The sequence below is a fragment of the Vicugna pacos genome, chromosome 3 (genome assembly GCF_048564905.1).
Source record: "Vicugna pacos chromosome 3, VicPac4, whole genome shotgun sequence".
Taxonomy (NCBI): domain Eukaryota; kingdom Metazoa; phylum Chordata; class Mammalia; order Artiodactyla; family Camelidae; genus Vicugna; species Vicugna pacos.
In genome coordinates this window covers 114,513,254-114,527,882 of record NC_132989.1, presented here as the reverse complement: position 1 = coordinate 114,527,882, position 14,629 = coordinate 114,513,254, and the positions used below count along the sequence as shown (strand labels likewise).

General features: G+C 44.9%; 1 protein-coding gene across 7 annotated transcripts in view; it reads right to left on the bottom strand.

Annotated features, from left to right (window-relative positions):
• SEMA5A (semaphorin 5A) overlaps window positions 1-14,629 on the bottom strand; it is a 449,868-nt gene that overhangs the window by 18,942 nt on the left and 416,297 nt on the right. For all 7 annotated transcript variants that reach the window (XM_072958863.1, XM_072958862.1, XM_072958865.1 and 4 more), the window contains 2 exons: window positions 8,652-8,877; window positions 5,536-5,754 (listed from right to left, as the gene is read on the bottom strand). In XM_072958863.1, the coding sequence (XP_072814964.1) occupies window positions 5,536-5,754; window positions 8,652-8,877 (445 nt within the window). The remainder of the gene's footprint in view (window positions 1-5,535; window positions 5,755-8,651; window positions 8,878-14,629) is intronic.

The following is a 14,629-nucleotide window of genomic DNA, read 5'->3' as shown; positions in this document are numbered from 1 at the left end:
GTACATGGCAATGTTCTTCCTTGCAATCAACGTATGTCTGCCTAGACGGTAAAATTTTCAAAACCCCTCTCCCATATCTATTCTTGCAGGAGGCGGGGTAGGAGGGAAATGCTTGCTGGCAGTTTTTCTCTGTCTGTAACCTGAGCTGAAGTTGGTCTGTAGTACAGATGTTCGCACACCACACACTGAGGCACAGAAAAGTCACCATGCCTTGGAATAGCAGTCGTGACAAAGCCTGCGTGTCCAGATGTGCACGTGGCGGTTGGGCTCAGGAGGCTCTAATGCTTTGTCTTGATGGTGTTGGAGCCCAAATGAGAACCAACCGCATAATCTAAGAGTTACATGCTTTTCATATCACGTGACGAGCCAGGATGGCCAACATGAAAAGATACTTGACATCACTAATTATCAGGGAAATGCAATTCAAAACCACAATGAGACATCACTTCACCCCTGTCAGGATAGGTATTATAGGAAAAAGATAATAATAGATAATAGTGCTGGTGAGGATTTGGAGAGAATGGAACGCTTGTAGGCTGTGGGTGCAAATGCAAAATGGCGCAGCCACCAGGGAACACAGTACGGTGGTTCCTCAAAGATGCAGAAACAGAGCAACCATATGATGCTGCAATACCACTTCCGAGTATTTATCCAAAAGAACTGAAATCAAGATCACAGACACCTGCACCCCCATGTTCACACAAGAGCCAGGATATGGAAATAATGTAAATGACGTTCCTTGATAGGTGAATGGATAAAGAAAAAGTGATATTTTATCATTACATAATTTATAATGAAATATTATTCAGTCGGAGTAGAAGGAAATCCTGTCATACGCCACAAAATGGATGAAACAATGGATGTCTGCGCTAGTGAAAATAAGCCAGTCATGGAAAGACAAATGCCACGTGACCCCACTTCTATGTGGAATCTAAATAGTCAAGCTCATAGAAGCAGAAGGTGGAGCGGTGGTTGCCCGGGGCTGGAGGAGAGGGAGTGGACAGGTGCTGTTCAAGGAGTATGAAGTCTCAGGTCAGTGCGAAGAGCACGTCCTAGAGGTCTGCTCTGCGACACCGTGTCTGCAGTGGACAGGGCTACGTCGTGCACTTAGAGATTCATACAAAGGGTGGCTTTCGTGTTAAATGTTCCTACTACAGTAGTCCAATAACAGAATTTACAAATATCCAAAGACTAAATGCTTTTGGTCACACAGTCATTATATAATCACGATTGTCTCATGGTCACGTGGGACCACTAGACATGGCAGGAAGCTGGTGACCGAAAGATGAATGTACACAATGTTCCTTGCACTATTTCAAACAGTATTTACACCCGTCCACATTGTAACTAATATTTACACCAATTAATATCTCATCCTAACTTCCCCCTCTCCCCCACCAACTGACCTCCTGGTCTCTTGATAAATTCCCTTGGCACCAAATCGTTCCTTGTTTAACAGAGGAAAAGATGTTTCTTGTTGGAACTGTGAACAGTTTGCCGGAGCATCTGTGACACAGCCCAGTTGCTGGAACTTTTCCACTTGCCAGTTTAAACCACAAGGTCACACGGACTTCCACCACTTCCAGTGTCATTGCCCTGAGGGGTATGTCAAGAGCTGGGGGAACAGGTCCTCCCAGCATGACGGGAAATCAGAAGGAACCTTCAGCCACTTCACCGTCAGGGAGCCGCGCTGGCCTGTAACCGCCCCGTGCCCCCAGCCCAGCTCCAATCCAGTCTCCACTTCCCGTGCTCTTAACTGTGTGCTTGTGTTCCAAGCCTCAGCCTTCTCCTCGGAGACAAGGAAACGGTGGTCTGTCCTGGATGAAAAGGGACATTAAATATTGTAGGAAGGTTTTGTATTAGGAAGGCTAATGTATTTTTAAAATAGAAATTACAGAATACAAAGCTTAATGAAATAGTCTTCCCTGTGCAGGAGCATTAGAACCTCATGGGGAGGCAGGGATTCTGAAGTCAAGGGGACAAAAAAGTGTGAGCCACCACTCAGGGCCTGGCCCACCGGGGGACAGAGCGAGGCTGAGTGTCTGAGCGCTTCCCTTGCTGCTATAAAACTATGCTGAGCTAATAACAATTCTAGTGATAATGATGATGATGATGATGATGATGATACTAACTCAGCATCGCCCCATCCTCAACACTGCCGTGGGGCGTGTCCTGGAAATGCAGGGCCCGGGGCACAGAGAGGTCAGGCCGCAGAGGGGATGCATGGGAGCAGGCCTGGCCACTGGCAGGCTGAACCCAGGACAGGCACACGGTTCGGGGTGTCATGGAACTTTCATCCCATCAGTAAAAGTCGCGTGGGGAGCTTCTCAGTGACCAAGAAAGATCGGCTCACGGGAAGATCAGACAAATACAGAAAAGCTTAGATCCAAGTTTCTTTCCAGGAATCAAAGCAATTAACTATAGGAAATTATCTTTGATCAAATGAAATTTATGGATTAAGCCATTTGAGAGAAGAAGATTAAAAATTCTGGTTCTAGCTGAATACTCCACCCACTACGGTAAAATCTAAATAAAAGGTACAATGACTCGCGATGGAAAGAGCAAAGTAAAACTAAGGAATGTCCGAGTGTCAGGCATCCAGTGGGCTGGCAGAGACAGAAAGGCCTACACTTACAGTCCCGCACGTCGTGGGGATGTTTGATACCGACTCCCCAGTGCACCGAGGCCCGGGCCGCCCCGGTCTTCACCGAAGGACAGCTGTGCTCTGGGCTCCTCTGAGGATCTCCGAGCAGAAGTTTCCTGCACCAGGCTCCCCCGCCACCACAAACCCCAGCAGCCTCAGGGCTCCTTTAGGACAGAACCAATGTCTTAAGTTCCCTTTTGGTCACCTGCAGTTTACAGAACAGAGTGTGGACTCAAGGATTTCATGGGCAGAGAGGTAAGCGCGCCACAGGGGCCTAACCAAGGTTAGCCGCCGAACCCGCACCTGTCTGAATTCACGGCTTAGATTCAGAAAGTTTCCCTTCTGTGAGATTCTCAGTCACGGTTCCTTCTTCCTCAGGCTTACTGTCTTCATCGTAAAGAAGAACTACATTATTTTATGGGATTGTAACATTACTTAGCAACAAAGAACCATCTGCTGTCTCTACCTTTGTCAGCCATGGTCTGGAAGCAGTTCTGAACCAAACATGAGTTGAGGAAAAGGAGTGAAGGAGAAAGCCCAGCCATTTCTCCATGACGGAGGTAGCAGGCAGGTGAAGGTCCGAGTCAGACCAACCACAGAAGATGAGTAAGGATCAGGGGCTCAGCTCTAAACCCCTATGGCAGTTTTTGATACACATTAGAATTGGAGATCAAAACCATCACTGATTAATTTAAAAAGTATTTTACATTTCTCTGGTCTTAGATGTATTTTCAAACTTAAGCATAATGAGACAACTTATTTTTAAATAAAATATGGTGCCCATTTGTAACTGTTTATTGTGGACCCAACAGGATGAAGGAGGAGTGGATTCAGAGGGAGGAAAGTGTCCCCAGTGAGGCAAAAACAGCCCTATAACTGGCGGGGCAGCTCAGCACCCATGGCCCTGAGAGCCTCCCACCTCTCCTTGCCGAGTTACATCCTGTCTTGTGTCAGGAATTTTCTAGGGGCTGGGGGAGAAAATCGACATTTGCCCCACTCAGCCCCCTGAACTCCTCCGTTCCCAAGGGGCAAGTGAGGAGGCCACTCTGACTGTTTCCACAACCCTCTGTGGAATCTTGGCTTTCAAAAAGAAAATGAAGACAGAGCTATTTCAAGACATTAAGGTTATGTATACATGATACTGGCCTGACCATCAAATCAACTAAAATAAAAACAGCCGCTAGATCATGTTAATGAGATGTCTCTGAGACGCATCTCTCCGAGCCTGGGTCTCAGGGACCAGGGCAGCATCCAAGCGTCTCGAGGAGTCTGCACGTTCTGCCGATGGCAGTGAGGACGTGCGTGTGGAGCCGGGGAGGAAGAGTGCATGGATGGATGCTCATGTTCCCAGGATGGCCCCCCGACCCCACTTTACTGCATGGATCCCAGTCTAATAATGTTGCCCCACAGGCTCTCTCTCAGCCCCTGGGAAGTGTCCTTACACTGTCCATGCTGGGGCTGTGGGAAAGAAACGGCTCTGTGACCTTTCCCAGCCTCCAGGCATCGCTTGGCCAGGAAAGCTGGGCAGTTGGGAGGGAAGAGTCTCCTGAGGCTGGAGAAATTCAGGCAGAGACAGCCGAGGAGGAGCTGAGCAGCTGGAGGAGCAGGGGCATTACTGGGAGCCTCAGAGACAAAGCCGGGAACTGTGTATTTTCAGTTTAACGTACATGTTTATTAGTTCATCCATCTATCCACCCATCTATCCATCCATCTATCTCTCCACCAATCCACCCATGTACTCATTCATCCAACCATCTATCTACCCATCCAACAGATGCTCGCTAAGTCCTGCTATGAGCCAGTTCCTTGCTTAAGGAACTCAGAACATTGTTTGCACCTACAGAAAAAGATGTGGTACTTGCAGGCTTCTGTGCCTTTAAAAGTGCTGTGCACAGCACTGGGAATTATCCTCTTTCTCCATCCTTGCTCATCTGTATGGCCAACTCTTATTTGTATCTCCAGACTCAGTCCAGGGGCAGCTTGCTCAAGGCCACGATCCCAGCTCAGTGGGCCCCTGGCTGATGGAGCCACTACATCTTCTCATCAGCCCAACAGCTGTGGCCACACTGGGCTGACATTATTCACAGGATGCTTCCTCACTAAACTCTTAAGTTCCATTCTGACCCAGTTCATGCCACTGCAGCTCTGTGTACTCTGGGTGGCACGGAATGGGTGATCCAAAAGTGTTTGCTGAAAAACGGAATGAACGAAGAAAGGAAGATCAAGCAAGCCACTGCTCATTTTCCCACCACTCACAACCATCCCTGGCGCTGTGTGAGCCAGGCCCGCACCGGGAGCTGAGGACACTGCAGAGAGTGGGAGGGTCACAGCAGCCCCTGCCCTCCTGGAGCGCTCACTCTGACCAAAATCGAAGGTAGGCTTCTGGTGGGTCACCATTGATGACTGTCACTCTGGTGAGTGACATACTCTGTGGTATGAACGGAGGCCCGTTCCTGGAGGGCTGGGCCCATCAGAGTCTGGGAGGGGCCAGCCTCCAGTTTCAAGGACACGACAGATCACTCCAGACCATGGTACCACAGCCCACTTCTCCATGAGGTACAGTGCCTGGAGCCCACCATCCCTTACAGGGGCTCCCGACAATGCTGCAGTTTCTTTTAAATCAGAAGAAATAGATGAATATAATCCAGTTTAGGTTATATCTGTCCTTATACCAGTGCAGTTGGTATAAACACAAATATATATATTTAATAAGTATAAATATATCTATATTATTTATATTTCTATATTATATATAGAAATCAATCAATCAATCAATCAATCTATCTATCTATCACAGAGTGTACCTCAAACATAAAGCTGTGGCATGTGAGAGAGAAGGTCTTCCAAGGCCCTTGGTGTTTACATTGTTCGCGATCACTCAGTCCACGCACCTGGACAAGGCAGAATGTTGCATTCCTGGTATTCCAGGGCCGGGCCCAGGCAAGGCATGCCCCCGTACTTGGGCTCGGGATTGTTGCAGACTCGCTTCCGGTTCCGAATGCCCCGGCTGCAGTCCCGGCTGCACTGGGACCACGATGTCCAGGCTGACCAGGCCCCGTTGACGGTGTGGGCAGAGTACCTCCCAGCTCGCAGGAAATCCCCAGAAAGACCTACCAAGGAAATGGCCAAAGGGAGACTGCGTTAGGAGTTCCCAGAGTGGTCGGAGTCCAAAGGAATGTTCATTCTGGATCCACTATCTGCTTTGCTTCTGCACCTACACTCTGAGAAATCAGTTAAACACTTTTCCTACTTTAGAAGCAAAAAAAGAAAAAGAAATTGTATTTTGGGTGATAATCTCCTATAACTCAATCTTCTTTCTCTGCAATTGCTATTAAACAGGGGAGCAACCAAGAACTCAATTTGTGAATGTGGCAAAGTCCTTATACAAGTAACAGGGTTTTTGTGATAGGGGACTTACTGTTCTGAGAAATTCCTTACAAAGAAGATACGCCTTTCTCACTTCCTTTGGAATTCTGCAACAAACTGCTCGTGCAACTCACGTTCATTTTGATGAAAATGCCTACTGACTTACAATTAAAAAAGATTCAGTCGTTTTCTCAGTGTAGGCAATGTGACAGAAGTTTTAACAAAAACATCTCAAAGTATGTCACCAAGTCCTGGGGACGGGTGAGAAGGCCGATGTGTGAACAGTCCAAGCCACTGTTCAAAGTTCCTTTTTGTTTGCTTGAAAACTCTGACTCAGAAACTGAGGCGGGATGCTCTTCAGAGAAAATGGATTGGAAACCTTTTCCTGGGATGAGCCAGTACTTTGTGGCTAATCAATAAAGAACACAATTTAGTCTCAGTTTGTGTGGTCGGAGGCAAATAAGCCCCATTTTGTACTCTCAGGATATCAATACCAAACCCTGTGGATGATCATGAGAACCTGAAGCCATTAAGACACAAGAAAGATGAAGTGCTTTTTATCCATGCCTACGATGTAATTTTGGAGGAAATAGAGGACGTCTTTTATACACGTGTATCAGCATTGTCCTTAGCTTAGACTGCTATCATTTAAAATAATATTAGCTTTGGTTTTGTATGCATCTGAATGGAAGGATTAAAAAATATATGTTCAGAAAAGAGAATAAACTTAATGTATAAGGAAAGGCTGTTATTCATTTTCTCTTTTTTTCTTAACGTTGAATGATGTCACACAAAGCTCACAGCCTACTCTGAAATGAGGGAATAAGTGACTGACTTGGAGACAGGGTTACCAGGGTTAGCAAACAAAATACACGTTGTTCAGTTAAATTTTAGTTTCAGATAAATAATAAGTAAGATTTTAGGATAAATATGTACCAAATATCACATAGGATATACTTATTAAAAAAAAGACTCATGAGATATGCTTGCACTAGAAAAATTCTTAAAAAATATCTGAGATTCACATTCAACTGGGCATTTTGTACTTTATCTCATAAGCCTCACTTGAGATGACAAGGCCATCCCTTGTGATATTTAGATCTTTAAAATGGGTCTTCAGTTATTTGTCTCTTGGCATTCCATCATATGCCTTGTTTTTCTCACTAAAGCAGGGCTTTACAGAATTAGTCAGAGTGAACATCATTTTGCTTGATTTTCTAGCTGGTTGGTGTTTATTTCTCTGAGTTAAATTGTAGACTTATTCACACCAAATTCTTCACTAAAGCAGACATTTTTTTTCTCAAGAAACAATGAACAAGCTTGTATGGTTGCTGAACTGCAGTGAGCAGAACAGCTTGAGGTCAGGAGTCGGCTGATGTCCATGAGAACACAACTCGGGGTGGACCTTGAGGCAACTGTTGGGCCTCCAAGCATCCAGGCTGGCAGCTCCACGCTGCCCTGGGTGTTCAGCAGCTCCCGGGAGGAGCCACCGAGATCCGTGACATTTGTGCAGCCCTCCCCCAGCACCATGTTGCAGAAGAGGTTCCTTCTGGCAACATGGGAGGGAGTTCATGGCACCAACATGAACTTATCCCTTCACGTCAGCCCAACATGGCAACTCACCAGCGCTGTGGATCTTCAAGGGCAACCACTCTGGGCTAAAGCTAAAGCTCCTTCTCTAAACATGGCGTTGGTGCTGACTGGCTTTCTAAATCACAGTTACGTTGGGAGCACCAGGTAGGATCATAAATACAAAAGGGTGAGAAATGTTCGCGTGTTCTAGTGCAAGACGTTACTACTCCTGTTCTCATCAAGTTGTGCTCCAAGAACCTTCTGTGAGCACTTATTTGGTTCTTTGACTTGGACAGGTTTTGTTAAGTTAGGTGAGAATGACAGGAGAGATAAAGAAGGAGATGGCAGGAGAAGATTCCTTTCTGCTCTTAAAGAAGGAAGAAATGAATCTCTGTGGGATGGCCAGCCTCCCGCACTTCCCTGAAGTTAAGACACCTGAGCTCCAGGGGGAGCAAGTGAGTAGCCTGAGGTGAGCTGACCAGTCAGCATCAAGGCCAGGCAGGGAGAGCACCTGCCTGTCCGCTTCTGGGCTCTGCCTGCATGAGTCACATGGTATTGAAGGGACTTATATGACTGCAAGGGGCAAAGGAATTTCAAAGACTATTAAAGGACCACATGTACTTTTTAACAGAAAGATGCTTTCATGGCTATAAACATAGAGATGCACTTCTGTTGTCTTTGTCCAGTTCTGAGATTAAAAAAGGAAAAGCTTATTGGCAGCCGACCTTTCAGAGCCAGAACAACTCTGGGAGGACGCTGAGCCTTCCTCAATGTATTTCCTGATACTAAATAAAGCTCCCATGAACTCTTCTTGACCGACTAAAAATACAGTGTTATTTCAAGGGTTGAGGAAACAGGACCACCTCAACATGTAGCTGAGTTTTTATAGTGATGATCTGTCCCATCCATTTGTTGTAAAGCCAGTTCTGCTCTAGAGAGACTGTTGTTATAAAGATTGTTCTAATCAAAAGGAAATTCCCCCCGCCCCCCAGGCTCTTCTCTGAACTCAGAGCTGAGATGGAACGCCTGCTTGTGGAAGTAGCTCGGTCCCTACGGAGTCGCCACTCACCGTCGGTGGAGCAGCCGCTGGTCCCGTCACTAGAACAGTACCGCATCTCAATCCTCTGTCTTCCCACTTCCAGCAAGTTGGGGTCAGGCAGGCGGGCCTTGCACGTGTATCGAAATCGCTGCTCGTAATGGCCCCCGTTGTCCGAGATGTTGACGGGCGTCCAGGGCGTCCAGGGCGTGGTCTTCTTCAGCTCCGGGCACGGGTTCGTATTACAAGGCTGGTACTCCTGGCGGAGACAAGGCAGAGCGCGAGCGTCTCAGACGGCAGAAAGAGAGCCAGGGGCTTCCTTCCTTAAGTGAAAGACAGGGCTCTTCCAGACTTCAGATCCTGACACCCACCAGCCACTCCACAAAGTTAAAAGCACGCTGTTTGTCAGATTGGGCATTGAAGAAAACGCTCAGTGTTCAGGTTACCTGCAAAAGGAATCTGCATGGTTCCTGCGTCAGCAGCGAGAATGAGACAATAAATGTAACTGTACGTGGAAAAAAATGGTGATCCCCGAACAGTCTTTCACTTAATAAGTGACCGAAAATGCTGATTACTCTGATGTTAAGTTTAGTTGTTTTTTAGAAGATTACAGTTAAAATGATGGAACCAGAATTTGCTTTTTGGGGCCACATTATGTTGAGTTTGAGATTAGTGAATATTTTCAGCCCTGAGATCACAGATTCAAAGTGTTAAGATGGCAGCTATCCAAATGACAACCCAACATATGATAACTTAATCTACAAGAAATTTTTACAAGATTTCTCTGGTTAATACCTTGACGGCATGTCTCAATCTCACCTCCCTTTCCTCAGTACCAGGTTCCTCCCTTACAAACACAGGTGGGAGGATCCTGGCAAGTGGGGCATGCCATTTTTGGGTGGTGGAATTTAGGACTATAAATTTAGGATGATTAATTTGGCAAGAATTGTTATTCTCCAGAAACAAGGCCAAATCTACAGGGCCACAGTCTGACCTTGGCACAGCCCTAGATCACGGTCCTTCTATTTGATAATAAAGGATGCTTCATGAGAGGGAAAACTCACAACCCGTAATACACCTAGTTATGGTCATACTTTTAAAATAATTTTACCAATGCTAAACATGCATATAACGTAGGAGTTAACTCTCTAAGATTTATTAGGAAAATCCTGCCCCCAACCCTTTCAGTTCCATATCCAGATATTTATCCCATTGAGCCACAAGAAGCATCTTCCAGTAGCAGGCACTGCCCCTTATCCGAGCCCTAAGGAAAGGGATTCAGCTCTTTACTCCCTACCCCACTCCCTGTGTCTCCCACACTGATGCAGCCTTCCCATCTCCCACCATTCGTGCTGCACTCCTGGTTCCATCCAAATCCAGCATTCATACTTATTGCTAGATGAACCCCATCCACACCTGAGCGGTGTGGAGAACTGATGGATTTCTGTTCCATGTCCAACCCCCTTCCAGCCCAAGCCCAGGGCTCTCCTGCTTTGTGAGGGTGGTTGTCCAGTTGCTATGAACTTGCCATGAATTCACCCCTCCCATCAGATATGTGGACACGGTAAGAACTGTGTTACTTGATTCATGCTTTTCAAAATAAAACTGCCTCAGAAATACTGTATAAATGAGTTCTCGGCAGGAGAGAAAGTAGCCACATGTGTCCACAGCAGTAGCTTTAACTGGAAGTCCTATTAAAACTTTGTTTTGTCATGATTTCAATGACTCGAACTAGTTTTATTGACTCAGAATCCATCTTTTAAAAATGCTTACAAGGAACAATACTCAGGACTCTTCATGTTTGTGGCTTCATAGGAGTCGTTGCAAGAAATATGTAAGTGATCATCACTGCTTTTTCAATGCCTCTCACATTCCTTCCTGGGCCCACACGGCCGCCCTCACCTCCACACCAGCACGCACAGCAAGACAGACGACTGCATTTCCCTTTGTTCTCAGCATCTTTTATTATAGCATCTTTTGGATGCTATCTTTCTTTTAAATGAAAAAAATAGCTCCAACGAATGCCATAAACACGATCGTGTGAAAGACTAGACAGAACACGTGTGTGCTCTTTCTCACTTGAAATGGAGACCATGAGATAGGAATGCAATAAAGCTGCTCTGGGACCTTCCAGGCCTGCAGGGTGGCAGCACGGTCGGCCCCAGACTGAAAATGTCGCGTGTCTTCCTCCACCGCTCTGCGCCAGCCTGGCTGTCCCGGGGCTCCTTGCCGGAATGGACTGAAAGCCTGTGCTTACGGACCCTGCTTAAAAAGCGCGGGTCTTGAGGCATTCACAACTTGGACAGCATGTGCAAAACAGTGCGATCCCACGTCTCGGTAAACAATCCCAGAGGACACTCCCAGCAGTCCTGAGCTTCCTTACAACTAGAACTTTCGCCTCTTCTGTGGAGATAAAGTTTTGGTTTTGAAATAGATGAGTGGAACATATATTTTAAAGCTGGCTCCAGTGCCTGGGTTGGCCCCTGTGTGCTGGTGACATGCTCAGCAGGGCGGGGTGGGGGGTCACGTGTCCCAGACGTGGGCACACCTCAAGGGGGAAGAAGATCAATTCTGGCTCCTTAGACCTAAACCTCTGATAACACAGCCTGTTCTTGTGTCCCTTTATCTCCTTGTTGTACAAAATCCAACTTGAGTCTCAGGACTCCTCTTTTCAACAGCTTTGGAAGATTTCATTATGATGCATTCATCTGAAATATCCAATTATGAAACGCTGAGAAAGAGTATAAGTGACCTGTTCTATAGTAATGACCTGAATCATAAAGTGATTCAATTCAATGGTGAGTAGTTATAAGGTGTAACAGAACCTGTGTGCTGCAATTTACTGAGGACCAGCTGCTGGAAGTCAAATAGAAAGACTGTGATGACCCAAGCGAAGCCAAATCTGAATATAATTGAGTGGCGTTACATTTACTGCTAAAGACAGAATTTATTTTAAAGGTGATTTCAGGGAACTAATTACTATTATCTGCCACATAGGATTCTTAATATTCTGGTGGAAAATAGCAGATAAGAATGGTTACTAAATTGGTCCCCCTTCTGCTGTCCATCCAAGGGAATTAAAACCAGGATCTCACAGAGGTGTCTGCTCTACTATGTTCATTGCAGCATTACTCACAATAGCCAAGATATGGAAATGACCTAAGGGTCCAATAACACGTTAACGGATAAAGAAGATCACACACACACACACACACACACACACACACACACACACACACACAGTGGAATATTACTCAGCCATGAGAAAGAAGTAAACCCTGCCATTTGCAACAACTTGGCTGGACCTTGAGGGTATTATGCTAGGTGAAATAAGTCAGACGGAGAAGGATAAACTCTATATGATTTCACTCATAGGTGGAATCTAAAACTGACAAACTCAGAGAAACAGAGTGGAGTGGAAGTTACCAGGGGTTGGGGGTTGGGGGGTTGGGAAAATGGTGGTCAAAGGGTACAAACATCTAGTTTTATAAGATTAGTAAGTCCAAGGAGCTAATGTACAGCATGGTGATTATGGCTAATAATACTGTATCATATACTTGAATGGCGCTGAGAGAGTAGATCTTAAAACTTCTCACCACAGAAAAGAAAGGGTAATTATGTGCCAGGTTGGAGGTGGTAGCTAATGCTATGGTGGTCATCATTTTGCAATTTATAAATGTATCTAATCAACACAGTGTGCACCTTAAACCTACACAATGCTATGTGTCCATTATCTCTCAATAAAGCTGGAAAAAAATAAAAATGAAGACAACAGCAAAAGGGCAAAAAAAAGGGTCAAGGGCAACAAAGGGAAAAAAAGGCATGATAACTAAAGCAATTTTAAACGATTCTTCTCCAAATGTGCTGCCTGTGTTTCCTCTGTCCCAGTCAACAGCGATACAACCACACATTCAAAAGTTTAATATGAAAATCCGGGGGGGGCTCCCTGCTGGTCTCCCTCCCTTCTAGGCCAAGTCCTAGAGACATGGCTTCTGGGGTTCTTTCCCTCCTCCCCATCTTAACTGTCTCTTTTAATTCAGGCCACCAGCATCTCAGGCCTGTTTCACAGACTCAGTGCACGTATTTCACTGACATTTAATTGTGTGTTTGTAATTCTGCCTCCACTAATGGACTGCAGAATTGTCAAGAGCAAGAACTCTGCCATATTTATCTTATATTAGCAATCTTAAGTATAATAATACTATTTTTGATGACTGGATAAGTCATATCGATCAATTCACAAATAAACCCATTCTGGTGGAATTTGCATAAACTTGGGGAAAAAATAGATGGCTAAGTAAGGCTCTCCTTGTTTTGCTGTTTATTATTCCTTTGAGAAAACAAACATATCTCATAGTCTATAAGTTGAAAGTGAAATAGATAAATGGTGACAATCCAAGCAGAATGTTGATACCATGTGTTTGGCACAAAGTAAGAAAATCACGCTTAAAGGGATTTTATCAATAGATGAAGATATGAACTAAATCTATTCTTGTATGGAATACTCATGGCTTACATATTCACTTATCAAATTTTCTTTCAGTAACTAAGTGCGTCACACAAGACAGAAACCCATTCTGCATAAGAGAAACAAGGAAGTGTCACAACTGTGCTTGCAAGGGGCCAAAGCACCAAAGCACGTGCACGGACATAAATCTGTGATCCCAGGAGCCTGTGGAGACAGAGCAAAGATTGACAGGAGGTCTAGGAAATCAGTTTAGTGATCCCAGCAAGAAAGGGAAGGAAAGGGGGATAATGCACTCAAGATTGTGATGTCACAGAATGACCTCTGCTTCCAACCAAGCTGGGCAACAGAAATGGAATTAACTCTTCCACTGAAAACAACAGATAATATATATATATATATATATATATATATATATATATATATATATATATGAACAGTTCTGAAGATATTGGACATCAGGCAATGAGGACAGTGATCACCAGGTGAAGGAAACATGAGATGAGCCCCACAATGGACCCCGCCTACAACCTTTAGAAGATTTCCAGGTGGTGGTGGAGGGCAAAGAGTGACTGAAGAGGCAGAGCTGAGAACTGAAGGAAGCCAAAGCAGCTGGGGTTCTCAGAAAGAGAGGGCTGCACAAGGAGAAAACCCCAGCTCCTCACCGTTTTGCACCCCCCCTCAAGTATTCAGCTGTGAGAAGCCGGTGGAAGAAACGACACGTGGGTAGGGAGAGATCCATCGAAGAAGATCAGAGGGAACAGGGCATGTGGCTCACAAAGGGCTGGGAGAAGTGCTTGCTCCTAAGAGCCAGCCTGAGAAGCTTCCTAACTCACTGGCATCCGTTAATGTACCAAGAAGTGTCTCGCTTCCCTGGTGGGGAGAAATCATCCCAGATCAACCTCTGCCCCGATTTCAACTAACAAAGCTTAAACAAGCAAAAATCAAAAAGGTCACACTGATTTCACATAACTTGATCTTGTCTCAAAGAGGAGCTCTAGCATGTTTGGGGAAATACAAGAGTGTCCAAAGCACAAGGAAAAGGTCACAATGTCTCACTTACATCTAATCTAAAATTACCAGATATGCCAAGAAGCTGTTAAAAAACAACCTATTATGAAGAGAAAAGTTAGTCAATTGAACTTGGCACAGAAATGACATAGATGACAGAATTTGTAGTCAAGAACATTTAAAAATAGTTATTATAATTGTATTGCATACATCCAAGGAGCTGGAAGGAAGACTGAACATATTAAGTAGAAACATGGAAGACCCAAGAAATAAAATCAACTCTACACAACATTCTATGAGGTCAGCTTTAATCTGACATCAAAACCAGACAAAGATATTAGAAGAAAAGAAAACTACATGTGAATATTCCTCATGAACTTAGATACAAAAATGAATAACAGGATTTTAATAAACAAAACTCCAAACTACATAAAAAAGTTAATGGCTCATAATTACATAGGGAGGATGTCATGGGGGCAAGGTTGTTGTAACGCTTAAAACTGGACCAATGTAATTCACCATATTTAACATTCTG